We start from the raw sequence: 25,676 nt of genomic DNA on the forward strand, positions 1-25,676 counted from the left end.
AAGCCGGGCCCACGGCCTGCTTCTCGCCCTCCGGAAGCCAGGCCCACGGCCTGCTTCTCGCCCTCCGGAAGCCGGTGTAAAAGTGTGTGTGTGTGTGTGTGTGTGTGATTGCATTATGGGGGAGTGGGGGGGAGATTGAGGGAGTGGGCTTGAGCGAGAGGGGGTCATTGAGTGATAGCGGAGGGGTGGGGGGAGGAGAAAGAGTGAGAGGAGAGCAGGGGACTTAGGAAGAATGAGAGTGAGGAGAGATACATGAGGAGAGGGAGATGAACAGAGGGGGGCAATAGGTGAGGTGTAAGAGAGGGGGAGGTGGGCCCCCGATGGAAACTCTAGTCCTGGGCTGAGCGAAAGCTGTCGGAAGCCCTGGCTATGTTTGCAAGATGAAAAAGCAAACATTCTTCTCTATAAATCACCTTAATATGGTTTGGCATTGTCCATGCAAGGCAAAACTGTAATATTTAAATAATTAAATTATAATTACACAAGTAGAAAGATCACGCAAATCGAATGTAAACGAATGTAATTTTATTTCTCACTTTGACATTTTCAGATAAGATATCATGCAATCTGCCAGTGTATCCATACATCTTTCATATTAAGAGCTAGAGATTTATCCTGGGACAATTCAAATTACAACCCCCTTTGTTCTTGGAACGGTTTGGAATATATAACATCGCAGACCTATCAGCAAAAAGGTCAATTATTTGGTACATCTCTGATGCATGTGTGTGTTCTTATTTTAAAACACAAGCAACATTTGATTTACTTTTCAATTTGATCGCTTTGTTTCCCTAAAAAGAATGCTACTTCACCGACACATCGAGCTAAGAGCATACACATTTGTAGAAGACATTACACACGTTACAATCTAGACATGTACAAGTTTGAACAATGCTTTTTCCTCTATTCGCCAACAATGATCACGAGACGTGTGAAAAAACAAACAAAAATTAATGACATTTGGAGATCAAACTGGTAGAAAAAAAAATGTTACATTTAGAAATACTAATACCAGATATGGGTTGTTACAACTAAGAGAAGATTTCTGGGGGGGGGGGGGGGAGTTTGGTAAATAAGTTAACTTGAAAATGGTCAGAGTATGTTAAATTGGTATGTTTTCTTTTCTCCATGTTTTAATATTTAATATTTACTTACAGTGCAATTCAAAGATATTCCCCTCATGATAGCAGACAGGCCTGCATTAATCCAATGCCTCACAGTCTGGCAGTACAGGAGGACATCAGTAGTAACCCGTTTGTTTTCTATGAGAGGTGTAATTACAATAGTAATTGTAATAGTACAAATCTGAACAGAATACTACTGAACCAATCAGCCCTGCTGCACAAGGAATTCCATAACCAGAAGGCAATGCTTCTCTTGAGATAATTAACTGTAGTCATTTGTTTTACACCTGTAATAAAGGGACAGATATCATGGAATACCGAACTATAGTTAAGGGGTGCTCAAGACCTCCAACAGGTCAGGTTTTAAGGCTATCCCAGCTTCCGCACAAGTGGCTCAATCAGCCACCTGTGCTGAAGCAGGGATATCCCAAAAACCTGCCCTGCTGGGGGGTGGGGGAGGGGCTTGAGCACCACTGAACTGTAACATAATAAAGCTGGCTGAGAAACCCCATACAACCGAAACTCGAAAATCTGACTGTCTGATCAGATACTAGCACAAGGGCCGCCATGGGATGTCGCAGCTACCTTATCATAAAAGCCATGTTTACATTTAATGTACATTACAAATCAAATGCATTACATATTTATTTGCTTAATCTTTTAAAAGCTCTTAGAAAATGTGGCTGAAAGTGTTTAAATTACCCATCAGTGCTGCCCATATAGAGCTGAAGAAGTTAGTTAAACTACTTATTTTCTTCCATTCATATTCTTGCACTGAAATGCCATTTGTTCCTACAATTCTTAAATTATGTGCTCATAAAAAGTGGCTCTCGATCTGCATACGCATGATAAATAACAAACATAAAAAAACTAAACATAGACTGAACAAAAACTGACAACCTTAATAAATAGATCATACAATATTCTTAACAGTGTAAGACAAAAAAATAATAATCACTTAAACAATAGGTACACACATTTACAGAACTTTGTACAGGGAAAAGTTGTTCATGGTGTTTGTAGTTTTAATATTGTTATAAAGTGTCTGTATTGTTACTGTTGAAAAAAAAGTTACAAATATATCAAACAAAATAGAGGCATTCACAAGATTAGCTTTACATTCTGTAAATAAGTGAACAAACAAATATTTTCTATTGTCTGGTCTACATCTTGCAGGTTACATACTGGCAGTTTCTCCTTGAGGAAAACCTTTTAACTGGCACATAAGGGTTAGAACAAGGCATAACGTTGTCTTTGTTAATGTAATGGACCCTAGTGAGTTGTTCCCTGGACACACCCAATTTGGCAAGATACTGTAGGGAAGGATTGTTCTACACATTCATTTTTCGATACTATACGCTTAGCTCAGAACTCAAGGTAAACACACCTGCTCTCCTCACAGTCATTTGTTTTGGTCAAGTAACATTTAGGGGGCATTCTGTATACTCCAAAGTGGCAGCTTGAGCCATTTTTGAGGAAACCCCCTCCATTGAAGCAGCCATCGACTTCAAAGTATATAGAATTCCCCCCTTTGTTGTCACCTTTACCCTACAGCAAAATGGCGACTGCAGTAGGCTGCAATGCATTGAGCTCAATATTTTTTCTTCTCAACCTGGATTTCATGTCATTTTATAAGGAGGTGTATATATAACCAAGCGAAAATAGACTTTCCATGTCATTGGGGGTTACCGTTTATGTTATTATTTCCAATGAACCACAGTTTTAGTGGAAGGTCACAATCACAAACAGTTACATGGTAAATGTAAGGGCAAAACGATCATTTACATCCATGTGTCATTCTGAACATTATAATTCAAAATCTAGTTTGTTATTAATGTTAATCATTTTCAGCCTACATAAACTGGTCTTATATGGTGTTCCAGATGACTCAAAAGAAACAAAAACCCCAAATAAATCATTTAGAATTGTAAAATAAATGCAAACTGTATAGCAGCAAACTGTTTCTTCATTCCCTAAATATATAAAATATGTTTAATATACAATACATTAGACAGCTGTGATGGAGCAAAATCTCCAGCCTAACACTGCTGATTAATTAACCCTTTTGCTGCTGTAGGGACACGCAACATAACCAAGCATTAGATGATGATCTGTCTGGCAGCAAACAGGTCAACAGCAGCTGTTGGGGTTTCAAAGAAAAGAAACCCCTGGACAGATTACAATGATGTCTATGCAAGAGTGGAGAACTCCAGAGCACCAAGGATTAGGTGCATTTGGTTGAGGAGGATCGCAGTTGCAGAGCTTGGGTTACTACATTGATGGATATGTTCGATACATTACATATGCACCTAAACAAATGCTAAGATAAGCACGAGTCTGTACATTGATGGATTCAATGAAGCTACAAACATTGTGATCCTGTGTATTTCTGATGATTGTAGAGAGCGCAGAAAGAACAAAAGTGCAGCTAGACATGTAGGGTAGGCAAGATAGTGAAATTAACGTCAGTGGTTCCACATGCTTAGTGATTGTCTTCTCTGTGAAGATAAAACAAAAACACAGAATTAGTGCTGATCAACCAGGTACCAACTAAGGCAGTATTTATCAACCATTTCCTTGGAATACCTTAGACAGGCAATGTTTTAGGGATAATCAGCTAATTACACATGCACAAATTAAATCTACGTGTTTAGTAATTCATGGATGGTTCCTAAAATCAGCTTTGGCTGGGGTGAACCAAGGAGAGTTTTGAGAAACACGGTGCCAAGGGTTGTGGGATGAACCAAAATGTATCTCTCCAAAAATACCACTTTAGATTCACATGGTTTAGGGGTAATGCAAATACAAAGTAATAGGCAGTGTTGCTATCAATTGCTGCAAATTTCCCAGGTAATCTTAAACAGATGTTTTTCATTTAATTCTAATGATTAGACTATAAAAAGTATCAACTGCTGGTGCTTCTGAATGTCAATTTACCACCCAAGAGTCGCCAAACCATTAATTGCTCCATTTAAAATTTTTAACCTAGCTGAATGAGCTCAGTATCAGGTGCTATATTTGAGATTTGCATTCAAAATTCCTCTCTAGTATACACAGGATTTCCAGGTCTGCAGTAATCAGCCAAGCCAGATGCAAGGCATGTATGTCCATGTTTACACAATATGTATTGTGCATACAGAAATGAGCTCTTTTAAACCATTCCCAGCAGACCATGGAAATATTTTATCCCATCCCGAAAAGGGTTTTTGTTTGTGGGAAAAAATATTTGAGCTTGCAAGACTGCACTAGAATTCAGTAATGTTTTTCTGTGTTGTGCACTTGCGGTTGATGAACAAATCATACATCACCACATTTCTTTTATTCAGATTCTTGTACGAACAATCATATTGTTTTTGTTACAGGGAAAGTAGTACATACACATATTATACACAGACACACACACACACACTAATCTATGTAGAGCACATTTTCAAACCATAACAAAAACAAACAAACTATTTGTTCAATGTAGGAGCTATGCGGAGGGATTACAGTTTTATGTATTGCATGTTTTTATCCAAAAGGCAATAATGCTAACAATTTCACACACATTGAAGGTCAACAAGCTACAAAGTCGTCAGCACTATACAAGGAAAAATATTATTCTTTAAGGCATGTCAAAGTACAGGAATTACATGACACAATGTTGGCAGTTTATTAATGACTTCTGGGGTTGGCACAACCTCAATGACAAATAATGTTTGTTGAATATGTTATTCAATATATATGCAATTGTTATTTCGTTGAAACGTTGATCAGGTTATTGAGATTATGGAGAATTTGGGAAAACAGGGCAGGGCTCAGAGACCAAAGATTTTATTACGTGCAGGCCATAAAGTGAACACTGTGCATAACTGAAGTATGAGCACAGAAAGGGGAGCTTTGGAGATATCTGTGTTTAAAATATGCAAAACTCCCAGCCATTGAGAATGGAGAACATCCCACACTATTATACATTGATAAATATCTTTAAAGCGAAAATGTGTGCTGCCGATCATGTCCTCATTGACTTTCAGTAAACCACTTTTCTGTGCAAACAGAGAAATTAATACTTCTATTTCCATGGTCCAAGGTTAAACTTGGTCAGAGAAAAGTAAACTAGTTTAAAATAAACTAGCCACACACTCAGTCCAAATGACCTTTATCTACTAGGATTTTCTTTAGCTGGGATATTATGCCATTCCAAAGATGAACTGTCGATCATTTCATCACTTAATCTCTGATTGAGAACAATTTTTTTTTGTATCCTGTTGTGCAGAATAAGTCAGTAGGTTACCACTTTGCACACCACATGACTATGGTTTAATATAAAAAAAAAAAATAGGCAAAGTCTCCCTTCTGCATTTTGTAATTGGAGCATCAAGTGGGAAAAGGCTGCACTAGGAGTGTATGATTCCCTGGGTTCTACACTGAGCGTGTGAGCGAACCAATCCCTCACTGGCCCATTCCTGCAATCTGCAACTCTTGCATTTTAATCTTTCTGCAGAATACCATTCTGTAAATGTGTACGTGTTCTCCAAATACTACAAATGCCTGGAAGGTTTTTTTTTTTTTCGTTTTGGAAAGGGAAACCAATTTTATAAGGGGTTAATAAATTAAAACAGCAAAGAATGTATCTGCCGCCTAGATTAGACTGCCAAACCCCGATACCTTAATGACCTAGTCCTGAGACCACAGTCCCATCTAGTGGGAAAATATAGATTTACATTTAAAAACACAGTGCGCACCTGCTTGCCAAGTGAAGTGCAACCACGATAGTAATTCGTGTACTTTAGCAGTCCCGAATATGTAGGTAAAAATACTCCTTGATAAAGCACATTTGGTGTGAAACGCGTAGGAGGGTCCACACCTCTTGTTATGCTGGTTGGGAAATACATTTTTCATTTTTTTACCACCTGTCCCATTTTTCTGGGCAGTGAGCTGCTTTATTGCATCTTTTTGCATATTCTTTGCTGCATGTACTTTAGCAATCTTCAAAAGATCTACTTGGCAATTAGAAAAACTAATCTCGTGAATGTATTATTTTCCCCTTGATATTTGAGCTGTGTATGCTCATCAGCACTTTGTTTTCCCTATACATCTTTTTAGTTAACAAGCAAGTTTGTTGCATAAAAGGGGAAAAGATCTGACATTTGCAGGAGAACTTCTAAGTAGTCAGACGCTTCTGATGACAGATCCATAGATGATGGGTTCATAATGTTTAGGTTTAAATACATTTGCATAGCAGAATATGTATCAGAAATAGCATTGTGCCACGTACCGCAGTTATTTAGTGTTGTGATAGTAGGAAGAATGCACGGATGTTGCACCTCCTCGGATGGAATGCACTGACGTTGGAGAGGATGCTGGGTAATGTCCAGGGCGGATTGGCTTAGCTAAGAAAAAAAAACAAAAATAGAAAACATGATTACAATATAGAGCAGGGGTGCGCAACTCCATCAACAGGTCAGGTTTCAAGGATATCCCTGCTTCAGCACAGGTGGCTCTATTGGTGGCTCAGTCGAAGACTGGAGTTGCCCACCCCTGACAGAGTGTACATGTGTGAATGGCATCCAGCAGTTTATTCCCACGTGTTTCCAGGGCAGGAGCCTCAATGCATAATTAACCTGCGTATATTGAATAAACTGCTATTCAAATGAATGGGATTTGATTTATCATGAACGGTCTGTTACCCTATTACTTCTAGTGAGAAGCCAGGTATTACTGCTGTACATTTGGTTTCACTTTATACCCGGGCTCGTGATCACCGCTAGCATTGGGAACAATGTCATGAGCAAATCATACTAAAATAATTAGGCTTCGTTTAATGAAACATTAACATCGGCCTCTATTAAGCTATTTGGTGCTGAAGATGCTCGTGTTACATTTCCTGCCAAAGCATATTAAACAATAGAAGGCTAAAAGGAGCATCAAGGTAACAGTCTCTCCCGTTGATCACCATGTATTTTCAATCCTATTACACATTTTGAGGGACGCACTCACCGATCTGAGCAGAGTGCACTCTCCTTGCCATGTTCTTAGCTCGCACCGCTTCTTTGATGCGGTCTACCTCCTGCTGGTATCTCTTGCGGTCGCGCATTGCGTTCTCTTTGGCTTCCTTAAGCGCACCTTCCAAGGCCTTAACTCTCTCAGCTGTAGCTCGAAGACGTTTTTCCAATTTAGGAAGCTCACAACGCAGATCTGCATTATCACGTACCAGCTGAAAGCAAAGCAAAATGAGGAAGTACAGTCGTTGTCCTTAGTTAAAAATGCATGAAGAAAGCACCACCATCACCCAGTATTATACAATAACCAGCTGAAGAACAGTGTTGGAGCAGCAGTGCCATCTACTGGACACTATACTTCTCCAGTCAATAAGCCTTCACTATATTGGATCCGGTATCCAAGATGGGATCTTTGAAAATTTGCAGCTGGAACATTCAGGGCCTGACTGAGTCAGCATTTGGTTCTAAACCACAAGATCCAGACTTCATAAACAATTTGACGAACGTAAACATTTGTATCCTCCATGAAACATGGATCCAAATCGGAGGCGATGTCTCATACCTATGGGTTATAGGCAGCTCCTAGTCCCAGCCCAAAAACACAAAGGTGTGAAACGAGGCTGTCATTCAGGAGGAATCATAATATGGTACAAGGAGGAGCTTAAAAGCCAAATAAACCCAATAAAAAGAGGAGATACCCAGATGTGGCTACAAATAAAAGGCTCCATGTTCACCCATCAATATGGCACATACCCATGTGCAGGATACATCCCACCTCCGACTCCCCATACTACAAACCAGACATCAAGATCCTCCAGACAGAGGCAATCCACTTTCAGACCCTGGGTAAAGTGCCAATATGTGGACACCAACACCAGAACTACATATCTACAGAGCGAAATAACTACATTTTTGGAAATGACACTTTATGTCATAGCTCTGTGACACGCGAAAGAACCATCTACGACAGCGCAATAAACAAGACTGGTAAAGAGCTCCTAAACCTGTCGCTGTCTGGGACTGTTCATTATCAATGGACGGACAAGGGGGGGATTATTTGGGCAGATACACACACAGCTCTGTGCTGGGCAGCAGCGTAGTGGATTACGTAATCACTGATATAGACCCACAAGCCATCAGTGCTGTCATAGTCACACCAGCATCACCCCTATCAGACCACAATCAAACTCTGCTCTTTATTAAGAGATCAGGCCAACCAAGCATGGCACAAAAAATCCCTCCCCAACCTTCATATCCTGAAAGCCACTTACAAATGGACAAAACAGAACCTTGCGACTTACACAGAAACAAAAAAACAGCTCAGATGTGGGAAACCTACTCCAAAAGCTTCCAGAACACAAATTACAAGCAGAACAAACACGTAGTAAACTTCGCAGTAAGAAATCTCAACAAAATATTCCATCTAATAGCAAGAAAATCAAACCTGAAAAAAACTAGCAGTAATAGACCAACTACAAATGCCAAAATCAAAGAAAAATGGTTTGATAAGGAATGCAACACCCTTAGAAAAAGCCTGCAAACAATATCAAACCAAAAACAGAGACCCAAACAATACAGAACTAAGAACAAGGTACCACCAAGGTACCACCAACACCTGAAGCAAATCCACTGGAAAACATTATAAATGATAACCAAAAGCCCCTGGACATACCAATCACAATCCAGGAAATAAAAGAAAAAGTAAAACTAATAAAAACCAAGAAAGCCAGTGGACCAGATGGCATTCTACATAAATGCTGAAGTACAGCAATCCATCTATACAAGAAGCTCTACTAAAAATGTTCAACCTGGTCTTTAATACTGGCTACTTCCATGAACTGTGGAACAAAGGACAGATAACCCCTATCCACAAGAAAGGAGACAGGCTGGACCCATCCAATTACAGAGGCATCTGTGTCAGCAGCACCCTGGGGAAACTGTTCAACAGCATCTTGAACAGCGGAATCCTCACCTTCCCGACAGAGCAGAGTGTAGAGTAAGAGCCAGACAGGCTTCCTGCCAAACCACCGTACCGCAGATCACATCTACACCCTACACAGCCTGATCAATAAGCACATCCACAACACCAACAAGGGCAACATCTTTGCTTGCTTTGTGGACTTTAAAAAGGCCTTCGACTCCATCTGGCATCCAGGTCTATTGCTGAAAATACTAGAGAGCGGAATAGGTGGGATAACATTTGACAACATCAAAAGTATATGTACTCTGAAAACAAATGCTGTGTGAAAGTTAATAACAAAAGGAAAGACTTCTTCCATCAAGGCCGTGGAGTTAGACAGGGCTGCAGCTTAAGTCCCACACTTTTTAACATATACATCAATAAGCTTGCAGCAGCCTTAGAATCCTCCTCAGCACCTGGCTCAACTTGGCTGGAACAGAAATTAAATCTCTCTTATACGATCTGCTCCTGCGGTCTCCAACAGAACAAGCAATACTAGAAAAATTCAGCCAGACCTGGGCACTCTGTGAACCTAGACAAAACCAGTATCATGGTATTCCAGAAAAAAAATCATCCAACCATATCGCAAATCACACTGAATGACAATGCACTGGGACAGCGAGCTATACATATCTTGGTCTAAAATCGGCTCATCAGGGAAATTCAACCTGGCCATAAATACACTGAAGGAGAAGGCCCATAGAGCATTCTATGCAATAAGGAAACAGATGTACCACCTGAAACCACCAATAAGAATCTGGATGAAAATATTCAACATCGTCACGCCCATCCTTTTATATGGCAGCGAGGTGTGGGGTCCTGTGATATACCCAGACTCCACAAAATGGGATACAAGCCCAACTGAAATACTGCATCTGGAATTCTGCAAACACCTTCTCCAAGTACACAGGAGTACATCAAATAATGCATGCTGGGCTGAGCTGTGCCGCTTTCCTCTACTGCTCACTGTACAGAAGAGAGCACTTACATTCTGGGACCACCTAAACAGCCATCCAGTGTCTTACTGCTACAGAGCAATGAAAAACCAGGACCTCCTCACTAAATCCTGTGCCATCAAACAACTTGTCCTCTCACTCCAAGAACAAAACCCCACACAAATCAACAACCTGCCGAAAAAACAAATCAACTCAATCGGCAGCGAAATGAAGAAGCAGTATGTGACTATGTGGGAAAATGATATCCAGCGCCCAAAGAAGCTGGAGACCTACCACAGCCTACAGAGAGAACACACTCCGGCACCCTACCTACTGAAGGTAAAAGTCCCAAAGCAGAGACAGACCTTCGGCCAGTACAGAATGAGTGCCCACAGCCTGGAAATAGAAACAGGCAGACACAGACAGAAGAGACAAAAAAACAAGGCGCACAACGCACATAGTGAAGTACAATAAAAATAAAAGTTTACTTGTAAAAATATATATAATCTGCGTACATCAATAGAGTAAAATATAGGCAGTTGGTAATTGGGTATACCACACCAGTACACAGCTCCAGACGGCACTCCTCACTCAATTGTAGGGTGCAGGGGATCTCTCCTCCTCTGATGTCAAGCTGGTAGTTGTGGAAGCCGTCTCCCTCTCACTCAAGACGGGGCAGGTCTCAGTCTCTGCTGCCGGATAGTTCTGGAGCAACTGTCCTCATCCGCGTGTAGCAGCCTCCGCTCACATCCGCATCCAAGCACGTTAGTCACGTGTCGCTACTTCTCCATGGAGCGCCCGATCGTGACGTCACAGTCCGGTCGCACTATTCTAACGAACCGCCTGCAAGGTCTCACTCAGTGCGGTGTAGCTAAGGATACACGCGGCTTCTTAGGAAGATGTAATAGGCACAAAGTCTTGTGTGAGACAGGGAAACACTTACTGAGTGTTAACACCAACAAGAGGGTAATAAAAACGAGCACTGACACCCTCCAACGCGTTTCGTAACTCGTGGTTACTTCTTCAGGGAATGTATATATATATACACGTATATATGTATATATATATACATTCCCTGAAGAAGTAACCACGAGTTACGAAACGCGTTGGAGGGTGTCAGTGCTCGTTTTTATTACCCTCTTGTTGGTGTTAACACTCAGTAAGTGTTTCCCTGTCTCACACAAGACTTTGTGCCTATTACATCTTCCTAAGAAGCCGCGTGTATCCTTAGCTACACCGCACTGAGTGAGACCTTGCAGGCGGTTCGTTAGAATAGTGCGACCGGACTGTGACGTCACGATCGGGCGCTCCATGGAGAAGTAGCGACACGTGACTAACGTGCTTGGATGCGGATGTGAGCGGAGGCTGCTACACGCGGATGAGGACAGTTGCTCCAGAACTATCCGGCAGCAGAGACTGAGACCTGCCCCGTCTTGAGTGAGAGGGAGACGGCTTCCACAACTACCAGCTTGACATCAGAGGAGGAGAGATCCCCTGCACCCTACAATTGAGTGAGGAGTGCCGTCTGGAGCTGTGTACTGGTGTGGTATACCCAATTACCAACTGCCTATATTTTACTCTATTGATGTACGCAGATTATATATATTTTTACAAGTAAACTTTTATTTTTATTGTACTTCACTATGTGCGTTGTGCGCCTTGTTTTTTTGTCTCTTCTATAGCTCTAGGGGTGCTGGGACACCCCCAAGAAGGGCTGCAGACGCATCATACGTGACTTAACCACATTCAAGGTTGATTTTTTCTGATTATAATATCACTGTGCACTGCATATTGCCTATTGTGTTTCACTAATTATTAGCTGCGCACCAATCACCTATTTGTTCAGACACAGACAGAACTGGTAGCCCCGGGGGATGAGACTGTGCCAGCGATGTGAGCTAGAAGATGAAACTCACTTCCTGCTGCGTTGCACCCAATACTCTGAAGTGAGGCGTTCCCACCTGGAGAAACTCACAGCTCTTATCCAGAACTTTAATACTATAGAAGAGAACCAAAAAAATAGCAATGCTTCTGGGAGAAGATGAAACCACAGCAGAACTGGCTGCACACTATACCAGCACCTGCCACAGGCTGAGAGACGACCACTAACCCCCACAACCCTGTGTGTAACTGTTCCCCATGTACCGTGCAATCATTATACCCTACCCTTTATAATTCATGTACTGTGTAACCATTATACCCCATCCCCTATTATTCATGTACTGTGTTATCATTGTACCCCATCCCCTATTCACGCTTTGGCAATACTGAAAGGTTCTTTCGTCATGCCAATAAAGCTTATTTGATTTGAGTAAATAAAAACACCACTTGTGGTGCATTTGTATGTCTCAAACAGGTCTGCAACCCAGTGATATTACCCAGAATCCCTGGCTGCAGTGGAAGCACAGTTAGCTAAGAGATAATGGGAAAAGACAGGGTTCAGACCCGAGACATGCAAATGCACCACAAGTTGCATTTTTATTTACTGTACGGTGGACGGTTTGTCACATTTTTTTTAACCCACCATAACCATTTTATTGTCCAATTTATGAGTAAAATAAAACTAGGTTTTCCAAAAACATATTTAATCCTCTTAATTGAAACAGCTTAAAACAAATATTAATATTTATCCATACGTGCATCTTAAACTGAACACAAGACGGTGGGTAAAATACCATATTATACAACATGCCTTGCACAACTAAGGATCTATTTTGTGAATTTAGATTAAAAGGAAGATGGATAATTCATGTGGATATGTCGTCTCATAATCCATCTAATTTATATCGATAACAATTTTCTGGCGGTCCTAACTAATTACTTATTTAAAAAAAAACATTTAATACATATCAAAAGAAACGATGTGTTGTATTGTAGGTTCTTTCTTTGGATTACAAATACAGTATGTACCTTAAAATGCATTTGCAGAACTAAATTCGAAAATGCAGACGTCTCTCCTACGATGCTCACCTGTTTGTGAACTTTGGTAAGTTGGTCAAGGTTGTTTTCAAGAAAGGATATTTTCTGCTTCTGAGCAGCACTTCCGCCCCCATCATCACTGTCCAGTTCAACACTCTGCAAACATCAAATGGTCAAAACCAAGTCCAACGCTGAAGGTGCACAAACTTAATTCTGCCGACATCTCCAATAATCAGGTTGTTGGATAATATTTAAAGTAACTCCTTCATTGTCCTCAAGGGCCACCAGCAGGCCAGGTATTGGGGATATCCCTGCTGCAGGAGGGATATCTTTAAAACCTGACCTGTTGGTGGCCCTTGTGGACTGGAGTTTGCTACCCCTGGTTTAGAGTGCGCATGTGCATGTGCGTACACACACACACACACACACACACACTTTTGTAGTCTGTTAACCAAATTACAGAGAAAAGTGTAACAACTCAAACTTCAAACTCATTGTCTTCATATCAACTTGTACATACTTTTTTGACTCGAGTGGTGAGGTCTTGAACGAAAAGTTTGCGCAGGTTGTGCAAGGTCTGGAGTTCTCTGGCCTATATATAGAAACAACATGTATTCCATACAAACATTGCAACAGATCAACATACAATGTTTTATAATAGCATTTAAAAAAAACACGTAATGTATGGTGACTTTATTGACATTACGACAGGCAGGTCGATATTAAAATATGCTCTACAAGTCATTAAAACAACGCACATCAAATATAGATATCAGAATATATATATAGAATTTCCTGACTATCTCCTCACTTTAAAATAACCCAACGCATTTTGGTTCAGTGTCATGCATTGCAATGTCTATTGTTAAACCCTATTCTGCCAGAGGGCCTAGCAACCTATTGCAGCACACGGCTGGCCCCACGGACAGCACAGGGGTCAGTGCTCCGTACAACTAAACCTGATCTGCAGATGATGCAATGAAATTGCCGATATAAAACATTTTTTTTACTTCTTCAGGGGAAAGATAAAATGATCGATGATCTGCGTCAGTGCAAACTCAGAATAGGGACATTTGCACCGTTTACATACCACGGTTTCTTCGAGGCCTTTAAGGTCTTCACGAGCCTGCTCCTTTTTCTCATTAAGAATCCTAATTAAAAAACACATGCACTAAATATAACAAAAATAGGGGTCTATTCAGAAAACTTCCTAATTAAAACAAACAAAACAAAAAAAATGAATAGTAAAACGTAAAATTCAAAGCATTCATGCAATTTCAACTTGCTTATTTATTATTATCGTTTGAGTATTTAAAACAGCAACCTGGCCAACCTAGATTTTTTTTTTTTTTTTTTTTTAAATATACACAGAATAGGAACCAGAGGGCACTTAGGAGCCAAACCGCGCAATTCAAGGCGCTGGGGACTCCTCAGTTTCTGCGGTACTTACTAGTGAAGTTACCAATGTTTCCTGAGGGGATTTGAAAGCGGGAGATTCCGGAGCGGAACCACACTACTTCCAGCTCCGGGCACCCCCTGCTTCCGGAGATACTCAACTCCGCAGGAGCTGCCAGTATCTGCTTGGCCAGAAGGGGTCACGGAACGGGCGCTTTTCAAAGCTCCCTGGGGGCCTGTAGGAAGTCGTGACATCATACGGTGAGGCTTCATCTTGATCAAGGTGGCCGGGGGAATTAAACTTTGCCTAGATACCGGCACTCCCTACATGGGGTCCCCAGAGATGAAATTAATGGGGTTCAGCTCCGGAGACACCCTGCTTCAAACCTATGTTAAAAAACAAAATTAAAATCGCCTGCTTGTTTTGCTCCTTTAATGTTCGTACAATAGGAAGCCACAACCGATTACGTCACAGATCCCTACTGGCCCACGGGACCTGCAACATTTGATTTTTCATGAAGGGAGCAGAAACCGCTAACTACACAGTTAAGTATCGCGCAATATTGGGGGGTCCCTGGAGCAGAAATTAACATGGTTGGCCCCTTGCAGACGCACTTACCAGAACTCCCCCATACTGTCTCTGTACGTTCTCCCTACCTACCAATTAGACTGTAAGCTCCTCGGAGCAGGGACTCCTCTTCCTTAATGTTACTTGTATGTCTGAAGCACTTATTCCCATGACCTGTTATTTATATTATTTGTTATATATATGATTATCACGTATATTACTACTGTGAAGCGCTATGCATATTAATGGCGCTATATAAATAAAGACATACAATACATGGTTTAACCCCAGAGAGCCACTGGTTCAAATGCTGTAATAAAATTAAAAAAATCATCATTGGACATGTGGGATTGCTGCTTGCAGATCAGGGAATTAGAGCGTTTATTTGGCACAGGTCACTAACCGCTCTGATTTCCACATTTCACACACAAGACACAAATGTATAAGATCAAATGCAAGGCACACCGATGAAGAAGGTCCGTATGGACCAAAACGTTGGTCTTCTGTGAAATAAAATATTTCTGCATCTTCGCAAAGAAAAGTGTTCTCTGCAATTCTGGAACAGAAGATCAAATACCACGCATGACGAGCACCAAGAATAAATATTGTGTTTACCATCTACAGATGTGCAAGTACTATGGTTTATATAACATACATCTCGCATGAAGCAGGTCATATTTTGCACTTCTCCGCATCACCAGGACATTATCTGCATTATCAGTGGGTGCCTCCAACTTGGCATTTGGATCATTTTAACTTACAAAAGCTTCTTCAGTTCCATTTCTCGCTCCTGATCCTCGATCTTCAACTTGTCATAATCCGACGTTAGCTTATCCTTCTGCAGCTGCAGCTTCTGAATCAGACTTCAAGGAAAACAAGAATGATATTTAGAAAGGATAGTGTCTGGGTTTTTCAACCACAACAACAAAGCATATGCATAGAAGTTTGCTTTAGGACAGAGGTAGCCAACTCCAGTCCTCAAGAGCTATCAACAGGTCAGGTTTTCAGGATATTCCTGCTTCAGCACAGGAAGCTCAGTCAATTGAGCCACCTGTGCTGAAGAAGGGATATCCTGAAAACCTGACCTGTTGGTAGCTCTTGAGCACTGGAGTTGGCTACCCCTGGTTTAGGATAGTTAAAGGCCTTACATTCAAAAAGTGCACTGTGGACATTGTCAGGAATAATACAGCTGCCCCTAAAATATATAGGAGGCATAATGCCTCTTAACTATGGGCACAAGTCTCACTGTCTCAGACTCAGTTTAAAGAGCTAGTGTCATAATTAAGAGAGCTGGAAATAGAGTGCGACTACTTTAGTGCTGGCCTGATGAGGTCCATTAAAACGCCACATGGTTTCATGCCCCGAAAAACTATTTTTTTTGTACCAGAATTAGGGAGAGGCTTGAGAATCACAAGATTGCGGTTAGAAATGGAATAATCCTCTGAAGAAAAAAAAATCTTTACCTATAGAACAGATTCACACCCACAGTAATGAAAAGGAGCGTCACTTCTGAGTAAGTCTTTGTGGTCTATAAACCTGTTAACCTAGTGTTCCAATTCGGAGGCCAACAACACAAAGTTAAGTGTCCTTAGGATCATGGGACTTGTATAGCAAAAGGCGGCTGTTGAACCGATCTTAATTGTACGTAGAACACCTTCCTAGGATTAGGGAATGACCCGTTTTTGCAGTGACAGGATATGAACTTACTCTTTCAGCTCATCAATGATTTTCTGTTTCTCTTCAATTTCATCTCGTAGCCGGGACAGTTGCTTCTGATGGGCTTCCCTGTGACTCTCCATTTGCTGCTCCAGAGTTTTCTTATGCACAATGAAAGCAGAGGATGGGACAGTGAATTATTCTGTTCTTCTGTAACGCGTTGCTTTGGAAAGCTTGCTAGGTACATGCATGTCAAGCCTATTACATCAATTCAAAGGCAAACATAAAACAGACCACTTGTGTTTACCACTCGTCTATGTGGGTAAAATGGCTAATAGCCGGTCTCGTGTTTTGGAATTTGCTGTATATGGGCACATTAACATCTCACACAGGTCTACAACCCTGCCTTTCCCCATCATCTTAGTCTGCTTCCACACAGTCGCTGAGCATGCTTGGCGTGCTCACTTCAGTTAATATCCTTCTGTACGGCCACACTCACGCGGCTCGTGAACGTACGCTCTCTCAAGCTGGGTGCTTGGGGAGACAGAGCGAATTGATTTTCAAGCGCGCTGAAGGGTCACATGACCCTTCAGCAACCAATCAGCACCAGTCAATGCACACAGCCACAAAAACACACACACAGAAAGAGCTCCGATCCAGCCAATGACACGCCACCAGCCACGCCCCCCACCCCCGCTTGCAATATTTTGCAGGACACCCGACGCTCATGCTTGGAGAGTTGGTGACGTCACTGCTCAAGCATGAGCGCGCTCAGCCGCAGCCTTAGGCTGCTTCCTTACAGGAGCAGACCGAGTGGACGCGTTCGCACGCTGAGCGATCAGGCTGCCTAAAGGCAGTGATCGCGTCTATACGGCATGCGGGGGGAGCGCGATGCACATGAAATCAGTCAAAACTGATTTCTCGTGCGATAGGGCGGTCACGTGAGCGGTTCGCCCAATGAGGGCGAACCAGCTCTGTGACATCACTGGCCCGCCCATAGACACGCCCCTGGACGGCGCACGTACTAAGGCCAGGGAAAGCACCCGCTTTCCCTCAGCATCCGCACGGCTGCAGTGTCTATGGACGCAGCCTTAGGCTTTGTCCATAGTGAAAGCGAGCGTCAGCGCTACAGCGCTGCTTTCCTCTCCGGCGATGTGTGGACTGGAGGTTTTTGGAAAGCGAGGGTGCGGTCATGACGAGGGGGGGGGGGGGTGTCATGCATGAGAACACGTCTTTAGCAAATAAAATGCCTAATGCCATGCAATTTACAGAAGAAATATTCTGCAAACATTCATTAAATACATTTATAAATACACGCACACGCCTTGTTCAAAAAATTTTTTTGAAAATGTGATGCATTGAAATAAGCATTGTACACTACAAAAAAATTACAATTATATACAAGTAATGGACAATACATCAGAAATTTCTGTCCATAAATCATTAATATTTCTGTCATGGTACGATTTCTGAGGTTTACAAACGTGAACCTTTATATCAAATTTTCAATAGTTTAGTTGTCCATATTCTCACAGCAAGCACAACTCCACTGACAAAAAGTCATTTGAACAGTATCCAGGCAGAATAGTTTATTAAATGTCCATTGGCTGTTAGCCGCTCACATGACCAGGCTGTCTCGCTGCAATAGCAAACAAGTTTGTCTCCTCTGCTTTTGGTATGCTTGTATCTCAGGCACGTGCAAGCTCGCGATCACTGCGGCCATGCGCTTTGGAATACACACGTTTGTTTGTAGCGCGAGCTATGTAGCTCACTCCGTATCTTGCACTGTGGACAAGGCCTTAGCATACAATGCTTCCACTGCAGCCAGGGATTCTGGGTAATGACATGCAAATGAGCACGCACAGTAGACACAGAGCAAAAACAGTGTACTCTACAGTAACAAGGTGCGAACAATAGTCTTCCTGAATCTCACAGCAATAGGCTACGGTCCCGCTGTCTGCGCTGCACGCGCGCTTGCCAGGCTGACAGCGCATGCAGCTCTGCAGTGAGCTGCAGGGGGAAAGGGGGGGGGCATGGCAGAGGCACGGCTATGATGTCACCTAGCAGGTTCGCCCTCATTGGCCGAATCGCCAAGGGGTGTGGCCAACGTGCTCCGCCAGTATTGAGCACAATTTTCCTGTCTTTAGGAAAAACTGTTTGCGCTGCGCGGCAGCCACCCCTTGTAGAGGGCCCGGCCCCATTCAGGGACGGCTCGTCCCTTCAGCACCCACCATAGCAGCCGCTGCAGCAGGGACCTGGGACTTTGGCGACACGAACAGTCAAGGAAAGGTTCCAACTGTATGGATTTTGAAGTCAGCGGTTTGTACAATTTCTCACATTAAGTTTACCACCTTTCATACAGTGTGTGTGTGTGTGTGTGTGTGTGTGTGTGTGTGTGTGTGTGTGTGTGTGTGTGTGTGTGTCACACTTTTTTTCTTTTAATGTCTTACCTTCATTTCTTCAGCATCCTGCAGCCTGGTGAGATGTTCTTGTTCTTTATCTTTAAAGGAGACTTCGTGCATTTTTTCTGTAGAAATGGAAAGAAGCCATCAAACATGGCACAGGAAATGAATAAATTGCAGATGAGCTACACTCCAACTTGTGAGTTACTCTGCAGAGTAATTAAAGTACAAACAAAATAGTGGATTGGTCATTAACAATCACCAATTCTATTGAATTAATATTGGGAATTTAGGACTAAACTTTACAATAATGACATAAAGTTTATTTAAAAATAGAGCCACGTGGTAACTTTGGCATGTGTTATAACTGCTAAGTAGACGAGTGCGTGCAGCTGTGATCTCTGGTCTGTTGCTGAGCTGCCGGCGATTGCGGCAGAGGGCGTGGTGGGGGCGCGGCCATGACATCATCTGGCTGGTTCGTCCTCACTGGCTGAGCCACCGGGGGGCGTGGCCAGCGCTCCATCGCCAGTTCTCAAGACAAAATTTTATGGTCTTCAGAAAAATCTGGTCGTGCAACGTGGCAGCAAGCGGGCCCTGCCCCATTGAGGGGCGGTTCTTGTTCGCATAGCGCACGCTGTAATACCAACTGTTTCTTTGTTATTATTGGTACATTTGTCATGTTATGCGAGTTTTAGGATTAGGCATATAGGAGGACAATACTATCTGTGCGCATACGTTTAAAAGTGCAGCCATGGAAGAGGACCAAAACATGTTGGAAATTATTTCAATGGGGGCGTGTTTCTAAAAATCAAGTGTTTTCTCTACTTTATTCCATGTCCTCATAACAGAGCCAACAAATGTAAAGGATGGATCGAGAATAGAGATTTGCAAACTTGCCGAGTTTTGATCGAACTTTTCAAAAGTGCCAAAACCTTGAGCCAAATGGCCCAAATTGTTGTGAAAAAAAACATAGTACTATTTTGTCCTAAGTGGCAAAATAGCAGCCCCGGGACGTCCAATTTCTTTTCGTATAAGTTCAAATCGAATGTTAGTGGAGGTCATTTAATGCCCATTGACATGTCAGTGTTAATGGCAAATTCGATTAACTTCTGTATTGAAGCGAACTTCTTTGCCGAATCTAAATAGCGGATCTTCGCCACGTTCGACTAAGCGCGTGAAAGGTTTGCCCAGCTATAATAGGCGTGTTCAGCAAACGTTTACACAGGCAACACCAGTAACATTACACAGATGTGAGTAGGAAGACAAAAAATATAAAATTTAAATAAAACCCGTCCCAAGTCTTCGCCTGCCATGTTTACAATGAAGTGTCAAAAATATTTAAAAAATACTTCAAGGTGTCAGATTCGGGTAAATGGCCTCAATCACCCAGATGTAACCCCTTAAAAACAAGCCACTGCCATTATTACACACTGGCTATTAATAGGGGCAGACATTGTTCATTTCTATGGCCATCCAGAGAACCCTATAAAGTGTGTATCACCTACAACCATCTTAAAAAAGCATAAACTGCAGATATTTATAACTAAAAATTCAGGCTGGCAAACAATATATTGGTGCTTACATTAATCTAATTGCTCTAAAAATGACAAGCCTATAAACTGTCTTTAAGTAGCAATCCTAGGAGTCCACAAGAACTGAACAGAGGAACTGCAAGCTATGAGAAAACTCTGTTACTGAGATACTTCATTTTTAAATTCCCTTACAAGTATTCTAATATGGGAGAAACAATATGGCCACTGGGGGGTCAGCGTAACTGGCAGCCAATTGAAAGCAGTGAAGTCCTTATGAGATTACATTGATGCTTCCCATTGGGTGACCCTGCAGCCATCTTTGTTTTTCCTTGGGAGTACCGATAAACTCCCCCGCCCTAAAAAAAAAAACCCTGCAAACTTATATATATCTTTGCAAATAAGAGCATCTCCAGGGGCGCCTTGGTTCAAATAAGATAAAGAAATACTTCACTTGGGGTTTTTCTGCTTTAACATACTAAACAGGTTATATATATATAAAAAAAAAATCTTGGGTATGCATCAAGAGGGAATTCATCATGTTATTTCACTTTTAGCAACCAAAAAGTTGAGAGGACTTGCTGACTTCCATATACAGAGCATCTCTGTCAATTGTCATCCTCTTCGACACGATTGGCCATAGCTTCATATTATACAGGCTAAAAACTATTGCAGGGATATTGGACAAATCCCCTAACTGTCTTGCCTCTATATTAGGAGACTACACATTTCCGCCCCCCCCCCCACCCCACCCCTTCAAAGCCAACTTCAATAGCTGCTAAGCACATGGATGAACAGTTGGTTAAATCTAAACATGTACAAGGAGACAATAACTATAGGATGCCAGAACCAAATTACAGAAGGTCCAAAAAAATACCCACATCCAAGACCACTCCATAGCACCCTTCATGACAGCAAAAAGCCTTGGTATCACCATTGATCTCACAATGGAAAACAAGTTAGACAGGGAAGTCCTAATTCAACCAACTCCGCTCCATCAAGATACTCAATCCTCTACTTACAAAAGATCTGTGGAATGTCACTCACTCCCTGGTCACCTCCAGACTCAACGATGGCAACTCGCCATCTTGGCATGCCAAACCACCACATCAATTTTTTGCAGACAATTCAAAATACAGTAGCTAGAACTATCAGAAACCTGCAGACACAACCACATCAGTGGAACCTTGAGAGACCGTCACAGGCTACCAATCAGGTAGAGAATGGAGTTCAAAGTCCTCTCCACAATAAAGAAGTCCACACACGGCCCAGCACCAACATACATACGTTTTTACTCCATATCAGCTAACCAGACTACTTGGATCAACCAACGCACTGTTAAGTGTTCCTCAATTCAAATCCACCAAGAGTATTCTCGGCAGAAGAAAATGGCAGCAAGCAAATCAAGGGAAATCAAGTAAGGACGATTTATGCTATTGGCTTAATGATGTACAGCTATAGATTTACACCCAAATAGAGCATAGTAAAAACTATTTTTCATTAGATGCAAGACGTACAAATTCAAGAATATCCACAAAAAGGTAAACCACAAAGTCCTGTACTCGCACTAGTAGAATGTCTCTTGTATTAAACACAGTCGGATCAGCAAGCTTATGTATGCACACCCTTCCAGAAAGGGTTAACTCCATGTTTATTCCTTCAAAAGCATGCAATTCATTACACAGTGCTTAAAGCTTCTGCTCACCCGTTCTGTTGATAACTATTTAATACATTACATGACTGCAAGTAATACTGTGGTTGTAATTGTAGCAATGTACAAACAGAGCAACTGATCCAGCAGGCAAGACAGTACTGAGCAGATACCTTGGGCATGGAGTTTTGCCAGATCTTCATTAAGGGCGTCCTGGGATTCTTCCAGTTGTCTCCGCTTGTGTTCCATATTTTGCATGTAATCTGTAAGTGATTTGATCTTTGCTTCATGCTGGAGGAAATAAAATGCAGACAAGTGAATACATTTATACAATTCCAAAGGCTTCATTTAGTGAGGACACAAAAAACGTGAATACACTCAATGGGAGCAAAGTAAAATATTTTGTAGTCCTTTAGTCATGTTGGAATAAACCCCATTCCATCTGGCTTCTCCAATAGCAAATAAGCCAGATCCCCCAGAAGCCCCATTAATGGCAAAAAGTTTAAATTACACCATTTGGTTTGTATGTAAGTGGATGGATTACTTACTGTATACTTCGGGTTATATTTTCAACGCACCACTAAACCATAAGGCTTTGCAGCATATACCTTGGAGTTGCCCACCATGTACTAAACAGAACAAGTCTGTATCCAATCATACCCCGAACAAGAATTGTATTGCATCACAAGGTGCAATAGTAAGTAAGCCAAATCGAGAAACTTAACAGGAGTTCAACCCATTGTCAATCAAATGCTTTCTGGGTAACTGCTGAGTGCATACAAGTAGTACACAGCACATGAAAATGCTGTACAATATACCTTAACCTCACTTCTCGGCTATTCCGTTTCTCTACAGGAGATGTGGAAAGAGATTGAGGAAGACGACTATTGTTGCATACTGTGGCAAAGTAACATGTGGGAGAAGTTATGGCAGAAGTACAGAAGATATTAAATATAGCATTATAGAAAGCTGGTATCTATTAATAATGCATATAATTGATGCTGGCAGGCTAGTGTGAAAATTAGCAACGTTGGCTTAAAGTGACCACACACAGGATTTTGGGTTACATTTTTAAAATTTCACATTTCTTTTAAAGTTATAATTTCTGGGTTTCTGTTATTTGAAATGGGGGTGAGGGGTTTCCACCAAGTTGAACCACATTTTCAGCTGCGGGGTCCCTCCTGTTCCCAAGAGACAAACCGGTGAAGTTACTGGTGTATCTTTTTTTTTAATCTGGGATTTAAAATGGTCGTACAACCAAAAACAGCAACCAATGTTCTATTGGCCTGAGATTTAGCAGCCATTCTGTTTCCCCTGGAGGGAGATTTAAACCTTGTAACTTCACTGGTAAGTATCTCTGAAACCGAGGAGGTTGGGGTGGGTGGTGAAAGAGGTCTTCCAAAAGCTGAAGACAAGCCGATCCAGCCCGGGAGGAACCCCTGCTTCCCAGCCTGTTAAACAAAAATGTTTTAATAAATGAGGACGCGTTAGTGCTTTAAATACTTAAGACTAAGCTTATACTGTAGTTTGTAAATAAAATACGGACGTGATGTTACAGTATTTCATATTGGTTTCTCACATACTCGTAACTCAGGTTGTATCACATGTGAAGTCGTCTCTTCCTTATATAGCGGGTTATTTGCCCATTTCCTTCTGTCTGTTGATTTGCTATTCCCCTAGGTCATTTGTGATTTATCCTTATGTTGCCTCTCTCTGGTTTCCTCTGTTACATTGTATCCGATTATAGATCTTTATTCTGTATTACTGTGTATCTGTCTGCGTTACACTGTAACTCAGGCACCAACTGTCGTCATCCCAACTGCTGCAGCTTTAGAATTACGCTGTTGCTAGGCAACAGTCCCTTTCACTTAAGGGACCCAACTATGTACATACGTGTCCTAATGCTGCATCTTCAGTTAAAGAGGCACTCGTTTTGTTTTAATATATGCAGCCTTTGATTACCTTTATTGAAAACTAATTACCTAAACTGGCAATCGATTTCTTCTCCCGTGATCGATCAGCTTCTGCTTCCCAGGGTTGCCAAAATGGTTGCCCTTCCGTTGCAAATCAACCCTTCAGTCAGTCAGTAACTCAGCAGCTACAATGTATTCTTATATTACTAATCTCATATAATCTATTGTACAGTTCGCAGCTCAAACTGCTGGAAATATTGGCAACAAATTATCACAGACAGGAAAGGGTTGCAAAAATCTTGCACTGCTGGGGAAGTGTGCTGAAACCTGCTATAGGAATCAAAGGACGCTCAGTACATTAAAACACATTTTTTTTAAATGTACTATCTAATACTACAGAACTGATTAAAAAAAAAAAAAAAACAACAGGATATTGCATGGATTGCCCCATTAAAAACAACAATAATAAAAAAATGAAAGCATCATGTCCTATGAGTTCCACCTCTCACCAGTCCAGCCACAAATAGGGGACAGAGGCAACACATGGGTAGTATGAAAACAAAAATTAAGTGAACACTGAATTCAAATTTGGGTCATTGTTTTCATGTTAACACATTAATAAAATGAAAACACCGGTAAACCCAAAAAATAAAGCACAGAAAACCAGGATCCCTACATATAGAATATACACGGACTTGCTCCATTCAGGATCTTACTCATGTGTCTCGTTTGTCTTGGTCACTACTACATACCAATAGACTTCATTTTCACACCTAGTCATAATAATTCACTTACTCTTTGTGCATTGTAAATAGATACCATGTCCCTAAAATACTGTACATACACCTGCTTCTGTACTACGCCCATATCGTACCAGAGGAAAAAAACACGGAGGTTAGAAAGCTTATAACTTCTCATACTACCGTCTCCTCCCTCACTTGTTAAAATATATATACATACACTCACACAATAAAATAACTGGTCTTTGTGAGGTTTGACATGGCAGTATAATTTACAGGATCAGAGAAAACATGTTGAATGATAGAAATGCACATACCTGTGAGATAAGAAGCTGGCAGGCTGCAAGTTCTCTCTCACTGGCGTTTATCTTCTTGTTTGACTCTATTTGTGCACTTTCCAACTGTTTGCTGCGATTTGCCAATGACTTGACTTCAGACTTCATCTTGCTAATGTATAAACGAGCCATGGTGAACTCTTCTTCAAGTACTCCATTCACATCAGCCAACTACAAGCAAACACAGACGGCTGGAAATGATGCAGTGTAAAGCGAAAGCAGACATTCCCCAATCCTATTTCTACTGCCACTGACCTGTACTAACGATCATCCACATGATACACAAGTTTTTATAGATACAGAGCACCTACCTACCCAAGTGCCACAAGGAGTTTCCCAGTGCTGGAAGGGGTCTTATGGAACAGTGTCACTTAGTAAGTATGGGCCACAATCTGTTCTTGATACCATTTATTCCAAGAATAAATCCCTTATCAGGATGTCAATGGATTCAGACCAATTAGAAGCATATATACATGTAATTATGCCATTTAAAATGCATGGCCCAACACATTGACCAAGATCATTAGTATAGATGGTGTTTTTGAACCAAAAAGCATACTTCGGG

At 41.5% G+C, this 25,676-nt stretch overlaps 1 protein-coding gene across 1 annotated transcript in view; it reads right to left on the reverse strand.

Moving 5' to 3' along the window:
* Positions 1–510: 510 nt before the first annotated feature.
* Positions 511–25,676, reverse strand: part of KIF5C (kinesin family member 5C) — a 68,052-nt gene continuing 42,886 nt past the window's right edge. The window contains exons 16-26 of the mRNA XM_075609420.1: positions 25,094–25,282; positions 22,297–22,414; positions 18,992–19,068; positions 16,593–16,702; positions 15,647–15,748; positions 14,013–14,073; positions 13,443–13,514; positions 12,974–13,078; positions 7,107–7,323; positions 6,385–6,499; positions 511–3,622 (exon numbers count right to left, since the gene is read on the reverse strand). Coding sequence (XP_075465535.1) covers positions 6,390–6,499; positions 7,107–7,323; positions 12,974–13,078; positions 13,443–13,514; positions 14,013–14,073; positions 15,647–15,748; positions 16,593–16,702; positions 18,992–19,068; positions 22,297–22,414; positions 25,094–25,282 — 1,161 coding nt within the window. The 3' untranslated portion in view covers positions 511–3,622; positions 6,385–6,389. The remainder of the gene's footprint in view (positions 3,623–6,384; positions 6,500–7,106; positions 7,324–12,973; positions 13,079–13,442; positions 13,515–14,012; positions 14,074–15,646; positions 15,749–16,592; positions 16,703–18,991; positions 19,069–22,296; positions 22,415–25,093; positions 25,283–25,676) is intronic.

This window comes from Ascaphus truei, chromosome 7 (assembly GCF_040206685.1).
Source record: "Ascaphus truei isolate aAscTru1 chromosome 7, aAscTru1.hap1, whole genome shotgun sequence".
Lineage (NCBI taxonomy): Eukaryota > Metazoa > Chordata > Amphibia > Anura > Ascaphidae > Ascaphus > Ascaphus truei.